Source organism: Limanda limanda, chromosome 14 (genome assembly GCF_963576545.1).
Source record: "Limanda limanda chromosome 14, fLimLim1.1, whole genome shotgun sequence".
In the NCBI taxonomy this organism is placed as follows: domain Eukaryota; kingdom Metazoa; phylum Chordata; class Actinopteri; order Pleuronectiformes; family Pleuronectidae; genus Limanda; species Limanda limanda.
This window is the reverse complement of record NC_083649.1, coordinates 25,915,613-25,943,378: the sequence shown is the minus strand read 5'-3', so window position 1 is coordinate 25,943,378 and position 27,766 is coordinate 25,915,613. Positions and strand designations below refer to the sequence as shown.

The 27,766-nt window shown below is 41.1% G+C and overlaps 2 protein-coding genes across 2 annotated transcripts; one reads left to right on the top strand and one right to left on the bottom strand.

The window, feature by feature from the left end:
• The first annotated feature begins 22 nt into the window (after positions 1 to 22).
• Positions 23 to 16,096, top strand: hyou1 (hypoxia up-regulated 1). The gene is made up of 24 exons (XM_061086348.1): positions 23 to 202; positions 1,147 to 1,225; positions 1,430 to 1,523; positions 1,662 to 1,740; positions 1,852 to 2,006; positions 3,040 to 3,116; positions 3,217 to 3,398; positions 4,173 to 4,288; positions 4,994 to 5,180; positions 5,391 to 5,525; positions 6,571 to 6,653; positions 6,813 to 6,945; positions 7,324 to 7,508; positions 7,715 to 7,853; positions 8,041 to 8,098; positions 9,282 to 9,358; positions 9,569 to 9,838; positions 9,989 to 10,176; positions 10,263 to 10,350; positions 11,540 to 11,796; positions 12,631 to 12,715; positions 13,351 to 13,612; positions 13,726 to 13,830; positions 14,642 to 16,096. The coding sequence occupies exons 2-24, from the start codon at positions 1,153 to 1,155 to the stop codon at positions 14,689 to 14,691; spliced, it is 3,078 nt and encodes a 1,025-aa protein (XP_060942331.1). The 5' UTR covers positions 23 to 202; positions 1,147 to 1,152; the 3' UTR covers positions 14,692 to 16,096.
• A 2,225-nt stretch (positions 16,097 to 18,321) lies between these two features.
• si:ch73-261i21.5 (zona pellucida-like domain-containing protein 1) lies at positions 18,322 to 27,080 on the bottom strand. The gene is made up of 10 exons (XM_061086367.1): positions 26,978 to 27,080; positions 26,341 to 26,567; positions 26,076 to 26,260; positions 23,978 to 24,050; positions 22,057 to 22,154; positions 21,191 to 21,271; positions 20,688 to 20,856; positions 20,093 to 20,210; positions 19,955 to 19,975; positions 18,322 to 18,473 (listed from the first exon to the last, which is right to left on the bottom strand). Exons 1-10 carry the CDS (start codon positions 27,069 to 27,071, stop codon positions 18,322 to 18,324), a joined length of 1,218 nt encoding a protein of 405 aa, XP_060942350.1. The 5' UTR covers positions 27,072 to 27,080.
• Between the last annotated feature and the right edge of the window lie 686 nt (positions 27,081 to 27,766).

The window sequence follows — 27,766 nt, the reverse complement described above, 5'->3', positions numbered from 1 at the left end:
GGCTCGAGTGGATCCAATGAGGTGACGCCGCGTTCCGGGCCCGACTGCTGCGAGCGAGCCGGTGATAAGGTGTCTAAAGACGGCCACAGCGTGACAACACAGAGGCTGCGAGTCTAGATAAAGCCCAGGAACCCGAACCCGAGAGCGGTCTCCTTCTGCTGGTCGCCCCGCCACACTCCGGTCTGAGCCCGCCCGAGGAGAGGTGAGTTCCTGCCCCGGCACAGTCTCATGCTCTCTTATTGATGGTGGTCTGACATGGAGCTAGCTTACAGTAGCTGTCAACTTATCTCAGCTGCCGCCGGTGAAGTGCTGCCTTTGTACCGGAGCAGCTGCAGAGATGTTTCACACGGAAATGTTTCACTGGAACTCAGAGGTTCTTTCAAACCAGTAACTGGGATCCGTTCACTTAGCTTAGTAGCAAACAGCGGCAACTCCTCCGGTGAGCAGCCGCTTTAGCAGAGTGACTTACAGAAGCTAACGGTCTCATGTGTGCTTTAAACCGTGAGGGTTTGAACCGTGCATCCATTTTACCGTCATGCGTCACCGGCTCACCGGCACTGGAAGAGTCTGTGCTGCACATTTCCTCATTCTAACCCGAAGCTCAGACACGGATGTGGCTTTGTATGATCTCTCCCTGGATGTTGAGCTGTGGCTCCAGTCTGTATTCACACAGGGTTTAAAAAGCATACACTTTCCTTTGACTGCAGCGTGTTCAAAGCAAACATTAAAGCCTGGCACGTGTTTGAAGGCTGCTCACCTGTCTAGTACGCATCAGGTGCGTCAGATGCTTGGGCACATGGTCATACCCAGCACTGGCTCTGCGATCTGCCGTAGGTGAAGCAGAACCATCAGGAAACAGGGACGGCCATCAGAGACAGGAGTACTATACAGCTGTGAAGAAATCATGAATAAGCGTAGAAGCAAATAGAGCAGGTGTGTCTTCTCAGGTGGGAGAGCATGTCGCTCCTTCCCCCACAGAAACAGAAACCGTCTCTTGATGAAAAGCACCTCTGCAAAGCAGCTTGAACATCAATAAATCAGAGAGATTATGAACACACTGCTTGATTTTACCGTAGAAGAAATGTCAGAGATGACCTGCCCTGGTTCCTGGGATTGTTTTTCATTCATTTCACTTTCTCTTTGCAGCGCATCATGGAGGAGAAGAGGATGCTGGCACCGGTTGCTCTGTTCTGCCTTGTTCTGGCAATGTTGCCTTCTCACACAGGTAATATGATCCATCAACCTATGCAAACTTTGTGCTAACATGGCGCACTAATTGCAGCGGTGTGCAGTGTGAATATCGATGAATACATGTGTGCTATTATGGCTCAGTGTGTGGAAATACCTGATCTGTGTGAGTACTTCAACTCAGGTGATTCCCCTCTGCTGCAGGAGCTTCATGTGGCCTTTCTGTGCTTTGTTTTTACAGTGACTTTAGCTGTCATGTCAGTTGACCTGGGCAGTGAGTGGACGAAAATGGCGATAGTGAAACCTGGGGTGCCAATGGAGATAGTTCTCAACAAGTGAGTATAACTAAGCCTTTGTCTTCATCATAGTACAGTGTGTACTCTATGCCTTAATGTCATAGGAAATGTCACTGAGGGAAATGTTAAATAGAGTAAATGAAGCTCAACACTGTGTGTCTTGTCTTTTTCTTTTAGGGAGTCACGGAGGAAAACACCTATTGCCGTGTGTCTCAAAGAGAATGAGAGACTGTTTGGAGACAATGCACTGGGAATGGTATGGCTTCTTCTCAAGTTGACTAAATTGCATGTGATACAGCATCAGCCTAATTGAGTATTTATTATTTATTTGTATGCCATTAATGCTCATGTATTTTGTATGTTTCAGTCTGTGAAGAACCCCAAAACTGTATATAGGCACCTCCAAAGCCTACTGGGTAAAAAGCATGACAACCTCCAGGTGGCGCTCTACCAGAAACGTTTTCCTGAGCACCATATGCAGGTGGACCCAGTGAGAGGGACAACTTACTTTAAAAACTCAGAGTGAGTCTTTTTTTTTTTTACTTGTTGTAAACACAAACATTAACTTTTTTGTCCATTCATATAGAATCTTAAATATTTTGCAAGTGGTTTACACAGTGGTGGTTGATCACATACTTAGTCTGTACACTAACTAGTTCAGTGTCTGTTCTAAACCTTTTGCTTTGCCTTTTGTAATGATTCCTTGTCATTAGTGTGTCCTCCTTGAGCAGACCAATGTGACTCTTTTTGTATGCTGCACATTGTGTGAAAAGCTTTTATAAACAGTCTATGGTGCAGAGGGAAATTATGAAACTTTGTGTTTATCCTACCTGCTCCATCTGCAGGCGATATTTTAAAGTCAGTGTTTTTCATAAAATGAAACTGAATTAACATAACTGTTCAGGTGTGTGGCTACTATACATGTTTAAATGATTTACTGAACTGGTGTAATTTTATCATATGTAACATGTCGGCTATTTCCAAGGTCTGTTAAGCAATCAGCAGAATCTTCAGACCCAAGTTCACACCATTTCAAAATAAAGGCACTGAAACTTCAACCAGTGCTCTGACTGTTGCAGAGTGATGGTTCCTGTTTTTTATATCATCAACATTCTAAGTGTGGTCTGGTTGGCTGCTGGAAGGCCTGCCATAACAAGTCTACACTGATTCAAAGAGAGCAGTATTGAGGCGTCATCATTGAGAAGAGAGAGGCGCGGGTTGGGTGTTAATATGGATTCAAGTAATTCCGACAGTGTCGACATTACACCCTTCCAGATATCTTTGATCGGCGGGCTTTGCCCTGTTTATTCAAAGTTAATTCATATTGAATGTTATAATTGCACCAAAGTAGGCACTGCACTTCCCAGACAGACGTTTGTTGAATTAGTAGATATCCTGTATCAGGTTGTGTTGTCTGTCCTACAGTGTGGATATTTGTTAAAAAATATTTTTTAATTCCTGATCAAATAGAATCTTTTCCAATAATGTGACTGATTTAGTAGATATAGTACAGATGGTTCTAGATTCACATCACATCTGTCTTTTTTTCTTCCAGAGAGATGCAGTTCAATCCTGAGGAGCTCCTTGGGATGGTGCTCAATTACTCTCGTGGACTGGCTCAGGACTTTGCAGGTCAGTTGGCTCAGGGAAGAAGATGCATCAGCACATATGAGCAAAGTATATTAATTTGCATCTCTTCTTTTTCTATCCTCCTAATCTCTCTAACTCCCAGAACAACCAATCAAAGATGTAGTGATCACCGTCCCATCCTTTTTCAACCAGGCAGAGCGTAGGGCAGTCTTGCAGGCCGCACAGATGGGCGGTCTAAAGGTCCTTCAGCTCATCAATGACAACACAGCCGTGGCCTTGAACTACGGGGTCTTCAGGAGGAAAGATATCGACAACACAGCTAAGGTGCAAATTTAGCATTTCTCCTAAAAATAGCAAGTGACTATTATCTCCTGTAGTTGACAAAAACGTGTGTCCAGACGCAAACTAACAGTTAACACTATCTTATTCTGCTGTGCCACCATTGTTTCAAAACCCTATTAAACTCACCAGTGAGCCACACCCTTTCCGCTGAATGAACTCTGGATCTTGAGCCGGTTTCCTTGTGAATTCATGCAACTTTGGTAGAAAACCAGAGTTTTTCTCAATATTGATTAGAACCATTGTAATCGATGATGCATCATTATGTACAATGCACAATAAATGTAAACAGCAGTAGCAAAGATTGAACTGATAACGCCTGAGCTTTTATTCTGTTATAACAAATATGTGATTTGTTATTAAAAAAAAAAAAACGCATCACAGACCATCTATTAATGATAAGAAGATGTGGAGGACTATTTCATGTAACACAAACCTCTCTCTTTCCAGTTTGTAGAATATGATGCGTGATGTTCACAATTGAGTTAGATGTGCTGTTTTTTGTGTCAAAAAGCTTAGAAAGGTTCAAACCAAGGTGCAGGATCTGGAACCGACACACGATACAACTACCGACCTTCTGCTTAGAGGACGACCGCTCTAAGCCCTGAGCCACATTGTTCCCTTAATACTCAACAGAAAGCATCGGTCCCTGAACAAATGAATGAATATCAGTTTTGTCCACGTTTCACGTTTATCACTGTCTTTCACTGTAGAAAAACAAACATAACTGACTGACTTTCCGATCTTGTTCTTTTTCAGAATATTATGTTTTATGACATGGGCTCGGGTAGCACTACTGCCACCATTGTCACGTATCAGACCGTCAAAACCAAGGAGTTTGGCACCCAGCCCCAGTTGCAGATCCGAGGTGTCGGGTGAGTCCACTGATCCTTGAGGTGGCATCTCAAATTGCTTGTATCAGCACAGTGTTGAGGCTGTGTAATGGTCTGTTGTCAGGCGCGTTGTCTCAAAGAGCTTCTGAAATGAGTGAAAACTAGTGATATGAGGATAAAAAAGATGTGGTGAGTGATTGGAAATGTGTCTTGGGTGCGCTCGCACCTGTATGGTTACAGTAATTCAATCACAAGTGGTCAGCTCTGATTTAGAATGTGCCTCCAGTGACCACTGTGATCGGATCCCACCATTTGTAAGCCATTTCGACAATACAGATGGGTCAGTTGTGTTTGTTACCCTGTGACCATGATCAGACCTTATCTTTTTTTCCCATTTTTGCACCCATTGTGTGTCACCGCCACTCGCTCTCAGTGAATTCTTTGGAAGATCTGCTGTGATCTCACATCAGCTTCTCCGGAGTTAGAAATTCCAGAGGCTCTCACTCGGACATTTGCTTTTAGAATTCTGTGCCTGTCCAAAAGCTATTAGTGCACCCTTTTTTTGAGTATTAAAGAAAAACATTAAAGAAAGTGAGGTAAAGATGGGAGAATGTCTTTGAATAGAAGGAAAAGTAAATGCTTCCTGCTTTTGAAGGTAAACATAATAATTAAAAAAAATTGTCACTTGTCAGAAACTTCATAGATGTCCATGTAGACTGAGGTGTGCCTCCCTTCTTCTGCCTCTAGGTTTGACCGTGGTTTGGGGGGCTTTGAGATGGACCTGCGACTGCGGGACCACCTGGCCAAACTGTTCAACGCGCAGAAGAAGAGCACTAAAGACGTGAGGGAGAACCATCGGGCCATGGCCAAACTGCTCAAAGAGGCCCAGAGGCTCAAGACCGTGCTTAGTGCAAACATAGACTTCATGGCTCAGGTGAGTACACTGGTGGGAGCCCTCTATCGGTTCATCCTGCTGGTTGTGTATTTCACAGTCGTTTCTGTCAGAACCATCTGCAGCACCTTGATTAACTGAATAACAGTTTTAAGGTCCCAGTAATGTGACATTTTCTTGTTTTTATTTAGCAATATCCCAGACTCCTATCCAAACTCCGTATCACTGCAGTGAAAAGTTTCCTTTTTTCAGGTGGAAGGTTTGATGGATGACATTGACTTCAAATCGAAGGTGACCAGGTCCGAGTTTGAAGAAATGTGTGCTGATCTTTTTGAAAGGGTGCCTCGCCCGGTGGAGGAGGCCCTCGCTGTTGCAGAAATGAAGCTGGTCAGTTTTCTCATTGAATTGCTCTGTTATCTGTGTCTGATCAAGTTCAGCTTGGTCGTAACATAACTTTAATGACACGTGGGCATATTGAGCAGCTTGTTGCTGTAGACGTGTGATACAGAAGAACTAGATGAGGCGAAATTGAAATAGAATCTCATATCAACAAAAGAACACAGGGTCCTGTATACTTATGATATGCTATCGTTGTCCAGTCCACCCTGTTATTGAAGGAAGATATGACCATTCATTTTAAAAGTCTAGGGCAAAATAAGCACATCATACTATCACAAACGTAGTGACATGGTGGATGTTCCCTTATTCCACTTTCAAATAGAATTTTGTCCAAACATTAAAGATCCCAAGCACAAATGTTTAAATTCTAAATATCTTTTTTCATCTAAGAGTTATCAGCTCTGATTATCTTCAAATTACATTTATTTATATATGTTTTTTTATATATATTTTATCTAAAGAAATAACCAAATGTCTTCTACATTGAATAGTCCATTGTCAGTGTATGAGCTCTGGAGGGTTCATGTTTCTACATGATGCATTGGAACAAAATTGCTAGTTGTGCTATGAATGTTGCAGGAACATCCAGATAACAAAAAGTAAAACTAATTTGAGTAAAGGCTATTTCAATTTTTTAAAAGAAATGTTTAACGGTGGTAGGTGGTGGATGTGACGATCACGTAATTGTCTCATCACCAAAAACCCTAGACATCCTTGTCGGTGTCTTCTACACGGTGAATCATTCTCACATCAGATTCCCCCGAATTTCTGCGGACTTTACACTTGGTGGAGGTGGAGAAAGTCTGTAGCTAATCCAGAGGCTCTCACTCAGACATTTGCGTTCACACATTCACCTCCTCTGGAGAAAGTGCAGAGAGTCTCCAGGGGAGGTGAATGTTTGAAAGCAGCTTTAGTGGACGTTTTTTTTCTGTTTTTTTAGTTTCCTTACCTTTGATTATGACTCGCACTGCTGTAAATGAATGGATGTTTGTTGTACTGCTGAAAAACTGAATTCTTATTTTTGTGCCAACAGGATGAAATTGAGCAGGTGATTTTAGTCGGTGGCGCCACCCGCGTCCCCAAAGTTCAGGAAGTGCTGCTCAAAGCTGTGGGGAAGTGAGTGTCATGCTGCTCTCATTTTCACTTTCAAACATAAAATAAATTGATTGATTTAACATGATTCTCTTTTACTTAATATAGGACGAGTGAGTTGTGTTCCTGCAGGTTTGGATGTGTTGATAGTACCTGTGTAATTGTGTATATTTTTCCTCACAGGGAGGAGCTGGGGAAGAACATCAATGCAGATGAGGCTGCAGCCATGGGTGCTGTGTACCAGGCTGCTGCCCTTAGCAAGGCCTTCAAGGTCAAACCTTTCCTGGTCAGAGATGCCGCTGTCTTCCCTATTCAGGTAAGTGCATGTTGTTCACTGACAGCACTCAAGTACATCTTTGCTGTTTTTTTTTTTTACCTTAGATGAGCTGTATTAATCATTATTGAGGAAACTTGCACCCATCTTTATTTCCAAAACACCCAGCTGTGGAGATGTGATGTGTTCCAGTATGTAGTGTTTTAAATTTTCCTCATTTGTACACTGTTCAGAGTTTTTGAGAAGACCTCGACCCATAGTATGATGAATAGTAATAAACTGTATTGTAAAGTGCTTTGACTGGTCATGAAGATTAGAAATGCAAACCATTTACCCTTAAACTCACAGTCAGTTACCTGACCTAAAATTAAATCGATGAAGCCATGTTAACATTAACAACATGTTGCATAATTCTATCAGGTGGAGTTCACCCGTGAGGCAGAGGAGGATGGGGTCAAAACCTCGAAACACAACAAACGTATCCTCTTCCAGAGGATGGCACCCTATCCCCAGCGCAAGGTCATAACATTCAACCGCTACAACGATGACTTCTCCTTCGAAATCAACTACGGAGACCTCAGCTTCCTGAGTCAGGAGGACCTCAGGTTGGATAGCTGCCCCCTTTTAGCACTTTTATCCTCTTCTAAAATTGGTTGAATCAGTTCAGCTGTGATCCTGACATTCCACAGCTACAAAAGAACAGAACAAAATTTAGTTTGTGTGAATTTGTTTTAACACGTGTTCCCTCATGATTTACATATGTTGAATGTAACTGCTGTTCTCCCCTCACCATGTTGTTCATGTCTTGCAGTGTGTTTGGCTCTGTGAACCTGACCACTGTCAAACTGTCTGGAGTGGGCAGCAGCTTCCAGAAGCACGCAGACGCTGAATCAAAAGGCATCAAAGCCCATTTCAACATGGATGAAAGTGGAGTGCTCCTGCTGGATCGGGCAAGTTACACTTTTGTGTTATTATAGCCTCCTTATTGAACATTTCATTTTATTTGTGCCAAATCACATCATGCATTGTCTCTACATTTCACAGAGAAATACTAGTAAACACTATCAATAGCTGATTTAAATACTATGATCCTCGTCAATATGGGAATATTTCATTTTTGTGAATTGTCCTTCACAGGTGGAGTCTGTCTTTGAGACAATTGTGGAGGAAAAAGAAGAGGAATCAACATTAACTAGTAGGTTTTGAATGTAAAAAATCTGCTCTTAAGTCAGTGTAAGAAGAGCAACACTTGAGTTTATTTTTATTTTGAGGACCTCAGTGAAATTCACCATCTGTCGGTGTGGTACTTTTGTTCCTGATCACAGGCTTGGGGAGAAGCTAAATGGGTAGTTCATTTAAACAGCCCATATTGTGTTGTATACATTTTCTGGGCTTTTAGTATTCTCTCAGCCCCACCCAGCCGGTACCAGTCCAGCCTCCGAACCCACCACCCCCGCTTCCCGTCACCGGTGTACATTTTTTGACGTACATTATCGCTGTTGCCTCTGGGTGTGTTCACTGCCGCCATGCTTCATTGCCTCCTCTGAAAGGTAATGATGACCGAGCGGCCTGGGACTTTTCTCTGCCTGCCTTGCATATCAGACACACTGGTCTTAGGTGAGACACCTGTTGTAAGCGACTGTAAATATGTGTCTGGTCTTCTATAGCTGCAAACACAACTTGACTTTCAGCTTTTTTTACCAGAGAGATCAGCAATGCACCAGAATGAGATCGGTGATTGGCCTGGTCGCGTGTCACTCAAAGCGAAGTCAGCCAATCAAAGGAGGGGCTCAAGATTTAGTTGAAAACAGCCTGTTCTGTCTACAGCTCCATTGAGAGGCAGAAAAGAGGACATGGAAATACAAATTGCAGCAGTTTTTTGCCTCTAAACCACTGATATATCATCTTATAACTCAAATTAAATCCCAGCAAAGTGTAAAATATGGGCCCTTTTTTAAATGAAGTGGTATGAAGTGAGATGTTAAGGCAGCAATGTCAGTCGAGATGATTTTGTGTGCTTCTTTCATTGTTTTTTGCCACAGTAAATTCCTTCTCCCTCTGTTCATTAAGTCACAGCAGCAGGGAAACATGTTTGATAACCTGCATCCTCTGAGTAGCCGCAGTGCTGTTACACACGCTATCATTACCTTGATTCAATTTAATAACCTGAAATCAATCCCAGGCTGCTCCGAGACCCACTCGCCACCACCAACTTCATATTCAGCCAGCTCATGTGGGACATATCAGATTACCTGTGCGCATGAATCTTGTTCTTGATGATTTATGCAACATTAAAATCCATGTTATTACATTCTAATTACATTTGAATGTATATGGACTTATCATTACGTAACAGCCATCACATTACTCTCTTTCAGAACTGGGTAACAGAATTTCAACCTTGTTTGGAGGAGGATCCTCAGAACCTGCCCCAAATGTAACTGAGCCTATCCTGGTAAGTGCAGCTGTGTTCATACAACACATGATAGGTTTTACACTAAGGCCTGTATGAATGAAGGATTTCTACATTTTGGGGATTTCTTTTTTCTGTAACAATTGTTAGACTGAACTGCTTTAAATGATTGTTCACTCAAGTGTCAAGTGGTAGTGCTCACACATGCCTTACCCTAGATGCAAACCCTGTTCCCTGATTTGTGATATCCAGGATGAGGAGGAAGTACCACCAGAGTCAGGAAAGGACGACAAGGACGACAAGGACGACAAGGACGACAAGGACGACAAGGACGACAAGGACGACAAGGACGACAAGGACGACAAGGACGACAAGGACGACAAGGACGACAAGGACGACAAGGACGAGGTCCAGAAGGAGGAGACTGCCAAGGAGAAACAGGATGATTCGGAAAAAGGTGAAAAGCCTGAAGAGAAAAGCCAGGAACAGACAGAGGAGGAAGGCAGCAAGAATGATGCCAAAGTAAGATTTGTCCCATGTTCTCACTTGCAAAGCTCATGTAGAGTGGGTTGGCTCGAAACTTTGTACAGAATTTTGTAAAAATCTATGTTTGAAGAGAGAATGGCCTGAACAAACGTCATTGAAAAGGAAACTTATCACTGTCTCTTGAAGGAGGAAAAGGACGGAGAGAAATCTGCAAACGCTGAGGCCGAGAAGAAGAAGAAGGAGGAGGAGGAGGAGGAAGAGAAGAAGGCAAAACCTCAGAAAAAGAACAAGATCTCTGATGAGATCACAGTGGAACTGATCATCAAGGACATCTTCGATTCCACTGCAGATATTCTCCATTCCTCTAAAAAGAAGTAAAAGAGCGATTCGTGTTTCTTCCTCAGCTTTTTAGTGTTTGGTTTTCAGTTCTGTCAGATGAATTAAATCTTTGTCTTTTCAGGCTGCAAGATTTGACAGACAGAGACTTGGCCAAACAGGAACGAGAGAAGACACTCAACAGTTTGGAAGCTTTTGTCTTTGAGACACAGGTTAGCATCAGACACTGTCTGGGAGTTTTACCTTTTTATCTGTCCTTGTTTTTTAAGCAAGGTCTTTGAAGCTTAGAGTGGATTACAAACACATTATCCCTCATCATCCCAATCAGAGATGCTCTCACCTGATTTCAATGCCTGAATTTCAGTATCTAACAATACCAGAAGTCCATTTGTCTTTTATATAAGAATATTATTATGGTTATGTAGAAGGCCACACAATGCTGTAGTTAATCATACGTCCCTTTATGAAAAGAGCAAAACCTTTACCAAAGTGTATTATTTTGTAGATCATAGATAAATGAATTCAATAGCAAGTAGGAAGGACGAAGGACACGAGTCAGTATCAGTCCTTCCTCTGTCCTCTTCAGCTGCTGTGACTTTGTCTGTAGATAATTTGATGGCCATTCCCACAGAATTAAGTCCATTTTTGGTGGTAACAGGTTTGCATGTGCATGGGCACAACGGTAATTTTCACATGGATCAGATTCTGAGTGAAGGGTGAAGCGTCCACAGACAAAAGGGTGAAAGAAGTTCTCACGTGAGAGAAAGAACTGCATTGCATGGGGTCTGACTGTCTGCATGGTAAAATGTTAGCGACCATAGCACAAGCAGGCACCCACTAAATTGCACCTCAACAAATTAGAATATGGTGAACCACCGAAGTCTAGATTATTAATGGGAAATGCGTTAACTCTGAATTAAACCATATTCATAACAAACTAACTCTGCAGACAGATGGCTCTTGTTTGCTTTCAAAGTTCATTGCTCTTTGAAAGGCTTATTATTAATGTGCTATTATTATATTGTTATATGATTTCATGACATAATTGATCACAATATTAATAATAATATATCATCCGAAAAAATGTGTTATGACCTACCTTAATTTCTAAATAATGCACCAAGTTAGAGGTTTCATTGCACAGTTGACAGGTTTAGATTTTCACATCCAAGCAAAATTTGTATTTGTACAATGAAATCTCCTAACGGAGTCGATATTGACTTGAGAACTTTTATAAATCGCCTTCGAGTTGGCATATCAGTAGCGATACCCAGCCCCAATGGGCACCAGATACTGATTTTGGATTGTATCTCTCCCATCTCAAAAAATAGCCATGTCACCAGTGCTTCTTCCAAAGAATCACAATACTTTAAACTTTACTTCACAATACAATTTCTCCAGGACAAACTGTACCAAGATGATTATCAGCTGGTGGTGTCAGAGGAGGAGAAGGAGCAGATCTCTGCCAAGCTGACGGAGGTGTCTGAGTGGATGGATGAGGATGGTTACACGGCCTCCACCAAACAGCTAAGGGAGAAGCTGTCTCAGCTGAGGAGCTTGTGCAAGGACATGTTTTTCAGGGTGGAGGAGAGGCGCAAGTGGCCGGACCGCCTGGCTGCTCTGAACGGTATGCTCAACACCTCCAGCTTCTTCCTGAGGTGAGTGCTGATAGGGGTGGGGGGGGGGGGGGGGCTCGTTAAATGAGCTAAAGCATAATTGTATCCTATTGGCCTTGAGACAAATTTGTTGTTTACCTGGTTAAAAAGGAGGGCGAAGAGGCGAGACTCCTGTTTTATGGGTGTTTCACTGGGAATAGGTGTGAAAATGTCTTGATTCTTAGATGCGATGCAGACTTGAAAGACTCTGCATCAATGCAGTGACTTTACATAATTGATTCATGTTGTCCGCTACGTTCATTGTTTTAGCGACGTCTTGCTGCTGCATAATTATGCTACTTCAGGATAAGGATCGACGCTCATTTAAGGTCCAGTCTACTTGTTTCTGAGTCTGTTCCCCCTCTGAACTGCGCTCACTTTACACTTGAACAATAAACATCAGCAACGATCACAAGTTTTTTTTAGGACCATTACAGGACTGACGTTTACTTTGTGTTGGTTTGAGTCACTCTAGGTTTTATGAGATACATGTAACGTAAGGCACAAAACTGAATGAATGTCGAATCAGTGTGGAGAGCACTGACCACTGTCATAGACTTATTACTGTTGTAGTCTGTTTTTTTTAAATTATTATTTTATAAATTAACAGTAACATAGTAACAGTCAGTTTTAGCCATTTGCAGTAATATAGAAAATTGTGGATGTGATGCATTGTTGTGAATGGAGTCCTTGACTGCTGAATGGTAATCGAATCGTGATGCTAGTAAAGCTGCACGATGACCAGGAAATGCTGTGAGGATTCAAGTCGTGCTCGCATAAAGTTTAGAATTTCAGCAGCTTTTCATAGACAGTGTCTTTGTTGTTTCTCTTTTCAAGGAGTGCCAGACTGATTCCTGAGGACGACCAGATCTTCACTGAAGTTGAACTGAATATGTTAGAAACCCTCATCAATGAAACGGGGGTAGGTTATGAATGAATTAATGCTGTCAGATTGTCCTTACACCACTCCTCCAGTACTACTGCATGACTGTCAACTTTTTATTCAGTGTCCTGAAAGTTTGTATTCCTTCTTACTCTTTAGCAGGGTGGAGCTCTTGCTTGGAGACGCACCTGATTATTTTAGTGTCTTCTAATTTATACCAGTATAACCTATAAAACTTGGTTACTCTGTTGAAATCATCTCATATCACGTTGTAGTCTAGAGAATTATTCAAGACCCACATGCTATTTAGTTTACTGGGATATTAAAATATTATTAATGTTATATGACATAAAGGGAGGCGGAGCTCAGCTCTAGCAGGGTATGATTCGGACAACGGCTTAACCCCTATGCCTCAGTAAGGTTAGGGATCTGCTAGAGAGATTACAAATAAAATGGTTAAAGCCGCAGCATCCACAGATCATAATCCAGACTTTCCTCTTTAGAGTTTAAGCCTCAGATAACGCTGATGACACCACCATGACATTATCAGGATACATTTCTCAGACTCTAGAAAACTCCTTCCAGAGCCACTCAAGACATCTTTTAACTTATTTTACGGCTGGGTGTTTCTCTTTGAATCGAGTTAACTGATCCTCATGTGTCAATTGTTCCAGACATGGAAGAACCAGACTTTGGCACAGCAGGAGAAACGCTCTCCAAAAGAGCGACCGGTCCTGCTGTCCAAAGACATCGAGTCCAAGCTGGCACTGCTGGATCGGGAGGTCAACTACTTACTCAACAAGGCCAAGTTTGCCAAACCCAAGGCTAAACCCAAAGCTAAGAACAGCACCAGCTCAGACAAAGGCAAAAAGGCAAATAACACAGCTGAGGAGAAAGTCATCCCTCCCACAGAGGAGAGCACAGACTCGAAGAGAGGTGGGTCAAACAGCACAACATAGGCCTGTTGTTCTTTCACTGTAAACATGAGCAAAGAATCAGAGCTGGAATAAATCTACAATAACAATGTTTTGTTTTATGTTGACATGCAGAAAGTCCAGAGGAGGCTCAGCCGGGCGATGCCCCGCCTACCGAGAGCACTGTACACACAGACTCAGACAGCCAATCACAGCCCTCGGAAGAAACAACAACCACAGGTCGGTCTGCCATACCTGTTGCTGATAATGCCAGAGAACTTTAGGGTGTCGACAATAACTGGAAAAAAACAGATGTGGTCTAGAACAGCCCTAAACTTCAGGCTCAGAAGTCACCTGGATGAAGTCACTGCCACACACTATCAACACGAATGGAACTTTATGGCACTTTATTAATCATTCTCACTCCTTTCAGCTATAATGAATGACCAAGTCCAGGTCCAGTTTTTTCTCAAACAAGGCTCTAGATTATAACAGTTAAAACATGATATTTATAGAACAGAGTGAAATTCGACTATTGCATAATGACCATAATAACAAAAACCACAATGTCACGAAGCTGGAATGATACATGATAAGTGTATTTCTGTCAAAACCAATAAATCATGCATAATAATGCTGAGGTCATTTCTTAAAAGGTTGCATTACATTCTCATCCCATCTAGAGGAGCATTTGTTTCACACGATAACAACTTGTTTTATAAATGGATTTTAGAGACTAAAAACACTTGACAGGCAGCTCCCGCTTTGCTGTTTGATTATTCTCCTACTGATGACGAAACAGGTCGCCATTTTTCCCTCTGACTCCAAACTGAGGCTTTTCAAATGTTGCATCGATTCAGTGTCAGCTAATAGGCTTTTAGTTTTTTCCATAAATCTGTAAATGTGGGCATCAGTTCCTCTACCCTTGTAGTTGTGGACTGGAAAGGAAACTTTCTGACTGCTGTGAGCTCTTTTCTACTGATGAATATCGCTGCTTTATTGCCACATACATGCTGTGTTTATTTTTTTCCTTCTCTGTCCTCATTTTCAGCACCAAGGGACAAGGACAAACCTGAAAACCATATAGACGATGAATTATAACAGCTTGAACTGGGGGAAAAGAAATCACTATATTTATTGACAGTGTATAAATGTTCAAGTTCCTTGTTTTTTTTGCCCCATTTGTTGAACTGCTGGGAGCTGAATGGATGAAGACCGGAGTCCACACTCATATCCTTCTCCCATTTGTCTCCTTTTGCCCTTCTCTCTCACTTCCATGGATTCTGTAAGCAATGGACACTTGCAACCCGAGGAACCAGTCAAATAAAAATAGAGCCCCACACTGTGTGTGTTGTGATAGATGCACGGCCCGGACAAAAGCCCCTCTCACATCCAACAGATGGTTTCCTCAATGCTGTTTCAGGCCATATAGAAATAAAAATTTGACAAGATCGAGTGCTATAACACTCGTCATTCGTGAACTTCTCATTTCCTGCTTTGTCCTCTGCACTGTATCCTCAACCATGCTGTGTTGTTGTGAGATTAATGTTTGTCCTAACACCTGCTCTTTACTTTCACTGACCCGTCATGGATTGAGTGCACTAGAGGAAACTCTGTGGATTGATGGATTTTTTTTGTTTTTCCTCCAAGCCCAAAAATGTATTTTGTAAATTTGTAGAAAACAGACAAAAGGTGGAAGCAAATCTCAAACACATACAGTTTATGTAAAAAAGGTATCTGTAAGTACAGTGGATTGGTTGGAATGGAAAGCATCACTGGTGAATCATAACGATTGATAGGACTGCGTGGTATAATATCCAAAGTCATACTGTCATTTGTCAGTAAGCAGCAGAATAAGGATTTATTTATGACCAGTGATGCTGGTATAAATGTGCATCATACATAAACATGTGGAAGCTACCTTGCTGAGAATAGAACTTGAAGGTGTGTCTATACATCACTTGCATTCAAACATTTTAGTAAGCTTATTTGATTGGATTTAATTATGAATCTCCAACATTACACATCCCCAAGTCCATATTAACCAACAGTTTTTTCCCAAACTATTGGCTCTATAGAATCATAATTGCCTCGAAAGTTGCCAAATATAGAACATATGAAATTTAAATCCACATATCTGCTTAACATTAGGCTTCTGATCATGACTCTGTTTTTCTACTGATGCACGTCCAACCTCTGAAAAGGGCTTGAATGTGTTTCAGTGACAGCAGACAAACTGCATGTATTCAAAGTGTCATGAGCTGCTGACACTATAGAAGAGGTGGAAGTGCTCTCACTGCTCTTGACCTCGACGTTCCCCTCAGCCTCAGCTTCTTGCCCACATGCTGGCTCCACTTCTCCCGACCTGTGTGGGTCAGTAGTGTGCTTCTTTGTTATTGGCACTGGATTATTTAAAGGGGAAAGTTAAAATCAAACAAACAAGGCAGAGATGGATGATGCAAATGATGTGTTTCTAAACTGTTAATAAAGAATCTTTTTGTTTTTAGTTTGTCATTTTGGTTCAATCTGTTTCAGAAGCACTAATTGAGCTGGCTCATGCGTTTGTCTGTGGTTTTGAGAGGATCTACTCTGTAATAATCAGGAGGGTTGGTCTCACACTCATGTAAATCAGATTTAGCCACCGAATATAAGGAGACTGATAAGTGAACTGCTGACACATCAGAGTGATGACTCACAGGAGGACCAACCGGAATCTGCTGCAACTCATTACTTATTTTTATTTAGTTGGGCTTCTGCCCAAAGAGGTCTGTTAGTAAAGCGCTAAAGACAATGTTAAAACTCCTTTGTACCTGAAGGACAAGTCAAGTTTTACTTCAACATTGATTGTGTCAAATCCAGCAGTAACAAAAGTATGAACCACGCTGACTTCATATGCTTTTATTTAAAGGTCCAGTATAACAAAACAGTATTGACTTAGACACTCCGAGCACTTTATGGGGAACACCAGTTTATTTGGCAGAAGTTCAATGTATTCAAATCCTGCAGATACAGGTCAGGAGCTCCAGTCAATGTTCATATCAAACATCAGAATGATGAAAGCATGATCTCAGTGACTTTGACAGCTAAAGTCAGAAGGGCTGGTTTTAATATTTCTGAAACTGCTTTTCACATACAATTGAGTTTTTAACCACAATTGAGTTTTTACTCAGAATGAAGGGTATCAAGTGAGCAGCGGTCCTGTGTTGATGAGAATGGAGAATGGTCAGGCAGGTGGGAGCAGACACAAACGCTACGGTAACTTTATAACCTATAGTGACTTGAAAAGCTTCTGAAAATAAACATCTCGTCCAACCATGAGGTAGATGATCTACAACAGCAGAGACCACGTCGGGTTCGCTGCTGTCAGGCAACAACTGATGTGTGAGGCTGCAGTGACACAAACTCAAGATGGTTAAGGAGGAAAAATACAGCCTGGTCTGATGTATCTGGATTTCTGCTGAACTGAATCTGAATTTTTCCTCAGCAGCAAGAATACGTCCATATAAAGGCTTACGCTTTTCCGGGCTCATTTCACACAGGTAGCCAGTCAAGTAGGGTATCTCCCTAGCCACACTTAACAGCTCTTCCTAGGGGATCCCAAAGTGTTCCTTGGCCAGATGGGATATGTAGTCCCTCCAGCAAGGTTTGGGTCTACCCCAGGGTCTCAATCCGGTTGGGTGTGCCTGGTAACCCTCCATTGGAAGGTGCCCAGGAGCGGGTTGACTCAAAGCTCCCTGTGGAGCTCTAAACTCCTTACCGGATCTCTAAGGCTGAGTCCAGCCACCCAATGGAGAAAACTTGTATTTGCAACCTTGTTCTTTCGGTATCTAGAGCTTGTAACCACAGGCGAGGGTTGGATGGTAGATCGACCAGTAAATCAAAGCTTTGACGTGTGGCTTGACCCCTCCTCTACCACAATGGTCCGGTACAACTACCGCGTTCCTGCTGATGGCGCATCTACCCAACCGTCCATCTCCCCCGCCAACGTGCACTACTCACTCCTTCACTTGGGGCAGCAACTCTCCCTCCCCCCCCCAACTTGGAGAGGGTAATCCAGCATTTTCCATCAGAGAACCATGGCCTCAGACAAGAAGGAACTAACTCTCACATGGTGTGATGGGTCCGCATATGGACCCAACACACCATGTATTAACAGTCCAGACTAATAGTGGTGGTGAAATAGTGTGGGCAATGAACAATTTGTAAGGGATGAGGGGGGATGTCATCCGGTGTCACCAGATGTGAATCCAGTAGGGCCTCTGTGATGCGGTAGAACAGAGATTGGCAGCTTGAATGAGTAGCTGACAAATCTGCAGAAATTATGTTATGCAGTCATGGTTATATGTAACAGAGTTCTCGGAGGAAGGTTTCTACCATCTTTTGAAATCTGCTCTGAAGCTGTTTGAGAGCGATGGGAGGTGTTTCTGATAAAGTGCTCGTTGAGTGTACATCAGATTGTAAAATCGCATCTTGTAAAAGGATTTTTAGAAACACCATAGAGAATCACCATAACTAAAAAAATAAAAAATAATCCGTATCAAATGCCTATATTAGAAATAGAAATATAAAATGTGTTAGCCTTTAGTAGATATAAAATGTAAAAATAAATTTTACTACAGTACCCATAACCCTGGTTTAACAATTGAAAATACCCCACAAATCCATCAGAATTTCTAAAGCTTTGTGCAAGGTATTTGTTGAATGGGCAACAGGACTTCTCCGCACCCTCAGTCATTCTTTTGAGCACAGAATTGTTTTGTTTGATATGGAAATGGATTTCTGGTAAACAACGACAGCCACCAGCGTGAGACAGATGACTCCGACAGTGCCTGCAATGACTGAAACCACCACCACAGTGTTATTGTCATGGTTCTTCTGAATCCCTGGAAAGGAAAAAAAACACCCAAAGAATTAGACCACATAGAGCAATGTATAGTTTTTATACTAATGAGTATAACTGTATGTATGTACAACATGTAAGCATTGAACTTTCAACTGTTTTCCCTGATAGTTCACATAAAGTGACTACAGTCTGAGTAATGACATTTTAAGATCCATCCATCCATTTATTTTATTTTTTATTTCTTATTTTTCGACCTTGACAGGAATTCACCCAGAAGAAACTGTTTTCTGAACACATCCAAACACATGCTTCTAGTCGGATACCCTCAAAGGCAGGTTGAACCGTCTGCCCCATCACTGTGTGAAGGGACCAGCCCTATAGGATTGTTTTAGAAAGATACAAAACCTGTCATACCTCTTTTACACTGAAGTATACTAGGTTATTTTAAACACAGGTAAACCCACCTCCACTGTGGCATGTTCCACATCACCTCACTGTCTCTCCAAATTAGCGTGTTAACCCATGTTCCACATTTCCATCACTGCTGATTGGAGCCAGAGCTAATAAAAACCTGTGTCTGCTACAGAGTCATTTGACCTGGGAGTGAATGCCAATTGTATCCATACTGTTTGCAGACAAAAAACAGATGTTAATGGGTGTTAGTGGGTTTTGGGACCTGTGGCTTCAAATGCCACTGGAAAGTTGTGGGGTGGGGCTTTCGGATATTGTTCTGCTATCCGACATGCACTTTGGTGGAAGCTGCATGCCTTTATCTGATGTGGAAGGAGAGACGATATGGAGGGTTTAAACTTCCTTCCTTTAGTTTTCATGTGAACGACTAAGAGCAACACTGTGAATACCTTTGAGGAGAGACTGTCTGAGGCCTATTCCCACACTTGTTTTTGGAAAACTTATTCCTTTATCCCCATATAAACTGTAAAGCAAAAATTAAGAGAACTACCAGATTGTTGAGCAGGGGTTCAACAGAATGCTAACAGCGATGTTCATGTAATACAGTACACCATTCTTCTGACAGAATACATGCTATCTATGCTGACGCATGCTGATGTATTAAGTTGCCAGGAACTGTAAATTCACCACTTCTAAGCAGAAGGCAGAAGATACAATTCTCTCTTGACTGCAGCCTCTGTCTGATTCAAGATCAATCCAACATGCATGCCCACTTCTTACAGTGATTGGCCAATATTTCCAAGATGAGGGATTGAACTTCACCCCTAAGAGATCAACACTATGAATCCCCTCCATCAGAGGCTGTCTCAAAGGCTCTGGGACCAAAGCACACCAAGAAGGTGCTCACTTGCACCTTCCCCTCGCAGGACACGCTCAAAGACAGGGTCCCATTTACATTTGTCAAGTGAGGAGTCTTCCATTTTGGACAAATTAACTCAACAAATGATGTGTTAATAATCTGAAAAACCAAATCGACATAGTAGTCCAAACCAACTGTTATCAATCTTATTAGATAGAATTGAAGTAATCAAAGGAGAGAACTCTGCATACCTCCAGATCCCAGCATATTGCCTATGAGAAGAAAAGACAAATTAAACCAAGTCATTCATGACCAAAGGTAAATTTAGACTTAAAACACATGACAGTGGTGGTACTGTTGTATATTTTACAGAGCATGTGGGCTCTTACCATTATCCAAGCGGGTAGTGATTGGGCCTGAGGTGATCATGGCTGAGTCACTCACTGTGGTGCCCTGGTTGTTGCTGATGCTGCGACGCCTCCTGGAGCTGGTGCCGCTGGTGCAGTTCTGCAGGGGAATCAGGTACTTGTCATTTTGGTTCAGACAGTTTTGTGTGTGTTGCATGTGTACCACAAACCCAACCAATCCGAGAAGGTACGTTTTGGATTGGCTGCACATTAATACTGACATTGGTAAACATGCAAATAGATTTGTTGAGCACAGAATTAAGCATTTTTTGCTCAAACTAAATAATTTTTGGCCTTTTAAAACATAATTTATGGAAGCATATGGAGATTATATTTTTTAAATTGCTCACTCAAGAATGAGGCACAAATGGACGCTATCGAAAAGCTCCATATAATTCAATTTTTTTAATCATATATCTAGATACACAGTGTATAATTTGTGCAGTATCCTAATAAATTAAGTCCATGCTAAACTACTCTTTATCTACAGTGCTAACAATCAGTGCCTTTAGATGGAGGGCAGCCGTTAGTCCTGTGTGGACGAGCAGAAAGTGGGGGTATGGAGGAGGAATCTGACCTGAGTGAGGCTGGGGCAGAAGGAGTTTACACAGAGCCTGGTGGCACAGTGGACGTAGTAGACGGAGAGAGCTTCTGTGCTTTTGATAAAGCGGAAAGCTTCGAATGAAAAGCGGGCCCCCTGTTTCTCTCCATTGGTTCCTATTACAGTCTGGCCATCCAGGTCACACCTTGAAAAAGAGGAAATGGTATTTGTGTTTTTTTTCTACACGGTTTTTTCTATAATCTGTAAATCAATAAAATCTGACCAAAAGACACAAATGATTTTACCACTAAAACCCTCATATTTGCATATAATAAACTGGAGATGAGTTTAGATGGAAGGTGAACCTATTATATTTTGGTTTATAAATTATAAATTTTTAATCCCTTTGGCTGAAATTATCAAACAATCAACAAATGAGCCAACTCCACATGGTTATAAAGACCATGATGTGGTTGAATACTCAAAAAGCAACTAAGTGCAACTCTGTTTCTATTTTACTTTTCATCTTTGTAACTCACCCGACAAAGAGATCATGGTACGTGTCTTTAATGTTGAAAGGCGAGGATGTGGCATAACATCGGTCTAGGAGTACGTTGAATCTGCCAAGTTTGGGTATCAGCACATGTTAAAGGCCAGACATACAACATTTTCAGGTCAGATCACAGTGGCTTTAAAGAGTATTCAGACCCCTGCATTTTTTGCAAACTTTATTGTGTCATAGATTTTTGATGGATACAATTTTTGGTTGAGTTTTGCTTTGATTGTTTTTTTTTATTATCAATGATAAGTGTCTACAACTTGATTGGAGTCCACCTGTGGCAAATATAATTGACTGGCCATAATTTAGAAAGACGCATACATGTGTCTATAGTCACACTGGATTTCAGGACAGACTCATTAGGTCCATAGCACTATGTAGACCTCCATGATAACATTTTGTGTAGGGGCGTAGATCAAAGCAAGGGGTTAAAATCATTTTAAAAGCTACCAGTGCTCCCAGGAGCACAGTAGCCTCAAAAGAAGAATGAGGTTTGGAAACACCAGAACTCTTCCATCCAGCCCAACTGAGCTTTGGTCAGGGATATGACAGAGACACTTACAGATGCTGAGGCTATGTTTCATGACCCTGAGGCTGACTTCAGTTCAGTTTAGTTAGTTAGATAGAAAACTACCAATCCATTTTACAAAAGACGGCTCTAAATACTTGTATCTGTTTTTGATAAAACTTTGCTAAACTTTCTAAAAAATGTGTTCCCACTTTATAATTGAAGACCATTGAGTTTAGATTGGTGGGCACAAATGGAATTAGGACACCAAAGCATTGAAAAAGATAACAGGGTCTGAATACTTTCTGAAGATTAACTAAAACCAGTATACTCTGTACCTATTGCTGAGGTTGGATGCCTTTACTTCTACAAAGATCCTGGTCTTTAGCTCCAGGCCTCCGAAGGGGATTTGGAGGATGGAGGAGTAGCTATTGTCCTTTACATCCAACAACAGAGGAGAGGAGAGGAGGCTGTTTAGAGTGATGCATATTGTTCCTTCTGACAGAATGAGTTCTAGTATCAGGTTTCAATCTGGGAGAAGACAAGGGTCGTTCTGCTGACGTTGTCTGGGCTATATGATGCAGTTGTATATAATGACATCTTCATCATTAGTCACATCTAACAGAAAGTTATTCAGTATCCAAACAAAGGTACAAGGATGACTGAGTTTATCTGAGCTGGCATCATCAAATTATTCCACTTGATATAGTTTATTTATGTCTGTTAGGTAATCTGAATTATACAATAAATAATAAACACATGAAGACAAGAAACCTTTTCATGCTAATTTAACTACCAGAAGTTATAGTTCAAAATTAGCGTATCCTTGAGTTTAGCCTAACTTTCCGAAATATTCAGCATTGTCTTAAAAATAAAGAAGGTTTGAGGGATAAGAATGTTTTAGGTTTGTAAGAACAAAGTAAAGGAGGTGTTTGCCTATTTGGGAAATATATTTATTCACTTTATAACGATGAGTGGGATTATAAAAATGACTCCAGAGACTCAAGGAGGAAACTGTGTTCATTCAAGATAAAGTCCAGCTCCCAACCCCCCTAAGACCACCTAGTGTCATTTTTACACCAGGCTGCTCCTCATACTAGTAACCCTTAAAGCTGATCTACTGGACTTGTGGCTCAAGCTTTATATTCAGCATGAAGACATGAGAAAGGGATCCATCTTCTCATAAATTGTAGGCTTAAGGCTTTACTCAAGTGAATAAACTTATTTTCCATGTATTAACAGAGTGGAAAAGTGTGGTCCAGAGGTCTGAGAGCACACTGACAACTGTAATATTTTTACACAAACCTAGAGGAATCAGAAAGATTGAGAAACATTAAAAAACACAAGCTATTCTGAAAAAATATTTAGAATCTGCTCTTTTTCTAGATCAACAAGTTAGTGACTTTGACCAATGCATTGGTAAAGAAGGTCTTGAGCTGTATCTTTCCACTGACAGATGTGTCCAGATGATGCTCGGATTGATCTACCAATCAGAATCTCATTCAAGTAACTCAACTTACACCCAGTGTTAACATGTAATAAGACTCAAGTTTCCAGGAGGTCATTGTTTCGCATTGATAATGACAGTAGGAGAAATGGCATCAGAACTGTTTGAGAAAGTCATTGTTTAGTTGTGATTCTTGAGCAAACAGAAGCTTTCTCAGCTTTAAATCATGACTCTACGGAAGATTTCCAATGGTCGATGCAGGAACCTAAAGGGCTAAAGACTACAAAGGGCTTTATTTAAAACAGGCCATTTAACTATTACCACTTGCAAAGCCTGATCAGGCTGCCTAGAAGTGATCCGAGGATCAGTAGATACAGAATTTGCTGTCATTTATGTTAGACGCTGTCTTTTCTCATGGATGTTGTAAATATTGTTGTTGTGTTGATGTACTCTGCCGCAGAAAACATCTACAGCACCTCTGTCCACCCTGGGAGAGGGAGCCCTCATTTGCAATTCCCTTTGGCATTTCTACATTTATTTTTTATGTAGTTTTTCTTCACTTTAGTCAAGGGTTAAGGTTGGAGGATATTGCACCTTGTTAAGCCCTATGAGGCAAATTCTTATTTGAACACATGGGTTATACAAATAACATTTCATTGCTGTTAATAAATTATCTCCTTGATTTAAAGAATGTAATGTACATCTGGAAGGGTGACATGGTGCTGTTTATTTCACTGTGCTATGTGTGTGTGTCAGTTTTTTTCTGACTGTTCATTTAAAGCAGCTTTCTGGTGACACCTCAGACATCTCACCGTGAAGAGTCCCATGCTCAGTGTGCTGACAAAACTCCCATTATTGTCTTGGACTGCCAGACGGACCCCAGATCTGTTGGGCAAAAATCAAAGTTCTGTCAACAGCTGGAATTCATTACAGGAAACACCTGAGTGGTGACAACCAGGTCATCCTTCATTTGATATATGAGGGAAATACACACCAGGGTGAGATTCCAACCCTCCTGAAACTAGACACACAGGTAACACACACCTCTGAGGACACTGCTGCTCCATGAAGCCTCCCTAAAGATGGTAACGTGAGACTTTCTAATAAACAGTAAAGCTGTGGTTCATTTATCATCTGCAGAGGAATAAGCTTTGCTAAAAAAATCATTAATAAGTGTCCTTTTTTTCCATAGTTGAATGTATTTGAATGTATCCGTCCGTTTCTACTGATTTGTCTCTACACTCAACTTTTATTTTGATATCCTTACACACTACATATAATAAACTCATATGGCAGTATAATGGTAAAGAGTTGACACAAGAGATCAAAATATCTTATCCTTGCTACTCTGGATTTTTATTCAACAGGGAGAGAAGCTCCTCTCTGAAGAGGATGGAGCTGACTTTAACATGACTGGAGCCTGTTCACACGGCTTCCTCAGAGGGAATGTGAGACAGAGCTGACAGTTTGTTACTTCCTGGGATCACGGCAGCATCTATTAATTATCATGTGAGGGATTAAAGAAAACATAACGACTGACTCAACCATAGAACTGAATCCTGGTGGGAATAACTGATCAGGTTAACCAGCCACTTCCTCTGCTATCACTTCTTGTGCAATTGAATGTCTTAGTGGGTTTAGAGCAGGGTCAAACTATACACAAACAAAAAAGAACGTACATAAAATATAATTGTAATGAATATAAAAATGAGTTATCTTTGATTTGCAAAGCAAGAGCAGAGTGTAGGAGCGTACGATCAGAAATGATTGTAATTATTGTGGGAAAGTTTTCACCATCTACCAGCAGCAATGGAAAATTACGTATTTTTATTAAAGACGAATAAAACAAATCTACTTGATTCCACATGTTTATATGAGGATGGAATTATTGTGGATATCGATTGGTGCTTACTGTAGCCAATAGCTGCTCTCATGCTAGGATCGACAGTAACTAGTAGCTTGTTTAAATTAGAGAAAAACCTAAATCTCCCGTTAAAGAATGTATTTGCCCGTCCGTAAGACTTCTGATAGAGGAACAGAGGATCACCTTAAATACCCACAATTCATTTGAACAAATGACATGATATATCAGCAATATAGAGTATTCTCTTTACATATTCTCTCACATGATATGTTTCTTTACACTGTATATATAAATTGTATTTTATTTCCATTCATATTTTTCTTTATTTCTATACATTTCTTTTATGTTTATATTTATTACTGCTGATGTATTTTTGCTGCTGTAATATTGCAAATTTCCCCATTGCCGGACTAATAAAGGACTTGTCATCTAATCTTTATACATTATAGTAAATACCAAAGCTTTTGGGGATTTATACAATGGACACTTTAGCCACAAAGGGTTTTAAATCAAGAATTTGATATTAGACCTTTTCTGTGATTTTACTTGCTTCACAAATTATGTATGTTCTCTCTTGTTTTTTTCTATATATATCTCAACTTTAGGTGTTCCACCTTTTTAGGAGTTCCATTTTTTCGAATGTTTTGTGACGTTAATCTAGCACCAATCACATCTTTAGTTTTTTCTGAAGTTGCATGTCATAAACATTTTTTACAGTAAAGTCACGGTGACAGCCTGCTCCTTGTTGTCATGGTCTTCTCACCAACACCTTTGCCTAAGTCTGTGGATTTAACTGATCAGTCGGTCAATGATCTGTAGGTCATGTGCACCAGTCACTCACTGGCAGAATTATAGTCACAGGGAGAGAGTAAAAATTCTAAAAGGCATTATTATTGGATGCAGTATGAGTCATGAGTCACCAAACAGTTTGAACTGTTGATCAGGAAGAAAAACAAGAAATAAATGAGCAGTTAACACAGGGAGACAGGTTTCAAACAAATGTATTGTTCATTTCATGGGGCTTTTTAACAGCTAGGTCCACTTACACACTCATCTGAGTATTGTTGACGAGGTACTGCAGAGGGTAGCGGCAGGAGAAGCTGTACATCACCTCTTGGTGATAGGTGATGGCTCCTGTACCGGGGTCCTTCGAGCAGACCATGCCTGCAATGTTGATGTACTCGACATGGGAGAAGTCTGAAAACAGGCCAGTTCCCGCCTCCTGGGTGACCTTTGAAGAAAGGAGTTTAGTTTGGCTTTGTTAAAATCTATTGTGAGAGTTCTGAGTGTTTTGAGGCATGATTAACTTACTGTCAGCGTGCTGGAGCAGGCACTGATGCCCTCCTCTGTTATGGAGAAGTTGAATCTAACGACAGGTGGGTCCACTGACCAGTCAGCTGTCCCTTTACACAGGTGATTGGAGTGTTCTGAGTTGAGCGACAGCAGAGACTCATTGTATCCATTGAAATAGACGGGGCACAGAAGGATCTGAAGGTCCAATGTCTGAGAGCCACAGACGACCTTGATGTCTGAGTTGACTGAAGAGAGAGAGCAGAATCAACTTTAAGGATCTGTTGCTGTCAACTGTAGAATGGATTTTTAAAGTGCACTCCACAGATTTATACACATTACACAGATGTGTGACTCTACATGTACCGTGCCCTCTCGGGCTCTAGAAGAGAAACATCACAAGTCTTGAAACTTTATTCTGTTTTGTAAATGACAGGAAGCCCATGTCACACTGGAGGTGAGGAATCTAGTGGTGGGAGTCTGTCTGAAAGAGTTAACAGGTGAGGTGCTGAGTCCTAGTTATTTCTTCTACACCGTTAGAATCAAAAGTGAACCATTTAAAGAACCTTATTACCATACAACAATTCAAGGATGGTCGGAGTCAGAGCAGCAGCTGGATGAAAAGGACGAGAGTGTGAGTGCTGCTGGTTTCACTCACCTGGACTTCTGAATGTGGAGTGTCCGATGCAAGCATTCTGAGCTTGGGCTTGAAGGAGTGTGGCAAGTTGATATGTAACAAGGACCAGCCACATTGTCCTCAAACTGCAGGGACAGATAGAAGACAGAAATCAGACATGCACCAGGGCACATCCCCAGAGAGTTCAGAAAACACATGAATTGCAAGCTCTCAAATGCTTTCTTCAAAATCCCAGTTACAACTAAATTACTTCATCATAAGTGAGTGTCCTACGTCCATGATCCTGGTACTCAAGTAATATCAACAAAATATACTTAGATTACCAAAGTAAAAAAATACTAATCCTAGCCTGATTGATACATCATTGTAACTGTTTCTGCTCAAGGTGCAGCTAGTTTAAACTATTTATTTACACATTAAAGTAGTTATGTCCAGTGATTTCAACCCAGGCGTTGTGTCCCGACAAGTATCACAGAATAAATCTGGGGGTTGTCAGAGGATTAAACATTATAACATTTTTGTAAAATATTTGATAATCTGACCATAAACAGGGGGAAATGCTTCTCGTAAACTCACTAACAATGTATTTCTTTATATAAGGGATGACAAGACTTTGCATAATACTGTATTCATAAATTATGTTTCGTGCTAAGATTCTGCATCAAGTCTTGATCTGAAAAGTATCCAGTTACCACAGCTTTCAGATAAATGTAGTGAAATGAAAGCAATGGAATCGGAATAGCCTACTGATTCTATAATATAGTAGAAGAATAGTAGTAGTAGTAGATAGAAGCTCTGATGTGTAAAAAT

Bases quoted from the DNA above. Each gene is read 5' to 3' on its own strand.
- hyou1 (XM_061086348.1), top strand. From the start codon at position 1,153: ATGGAGGAGAAGAGGATGCTGGCACCGGTTGCTCTGTTCTGCCTTGTT. The intron at 10,177-10,262 runs GTAAAAGAGCGA...TTGTCTTTTCAG, and splicing joins CTCCATTCCTCTAAAAAGAA to GCTGCAAGATTTGACAGACA. The intron at 13,613-13,725 runs GTGGGTCAAACA...GTTGACATGCAG, and splicing joins GAGCACAGACTCGAAGAGAG to AAAGTCCAGAGGAGGCTCAG.
- si:ch73-261i21.5 (XM_061086367.1), bottom strand. From the start codon at position 27,071: ATGTGGCTGGTCCTTGTTACATATCAACTTGCCACACTCCTTCAAGCC. The intron at 20,211-20,687 runs GTCAGATTCCTC...ATTCCCCTGCAG, and splicing joins TCTGCCCCAGCCTCACTCAG to AACTGCACCAGCGGCACCAG. The intron at 19,976-20,092 runs GTAAGAGCCCAC...TTCTTCTCATAG, and splicing joins CACTACCCGCTTGGATAATG to GCAATATGCTGGGATCTGGA.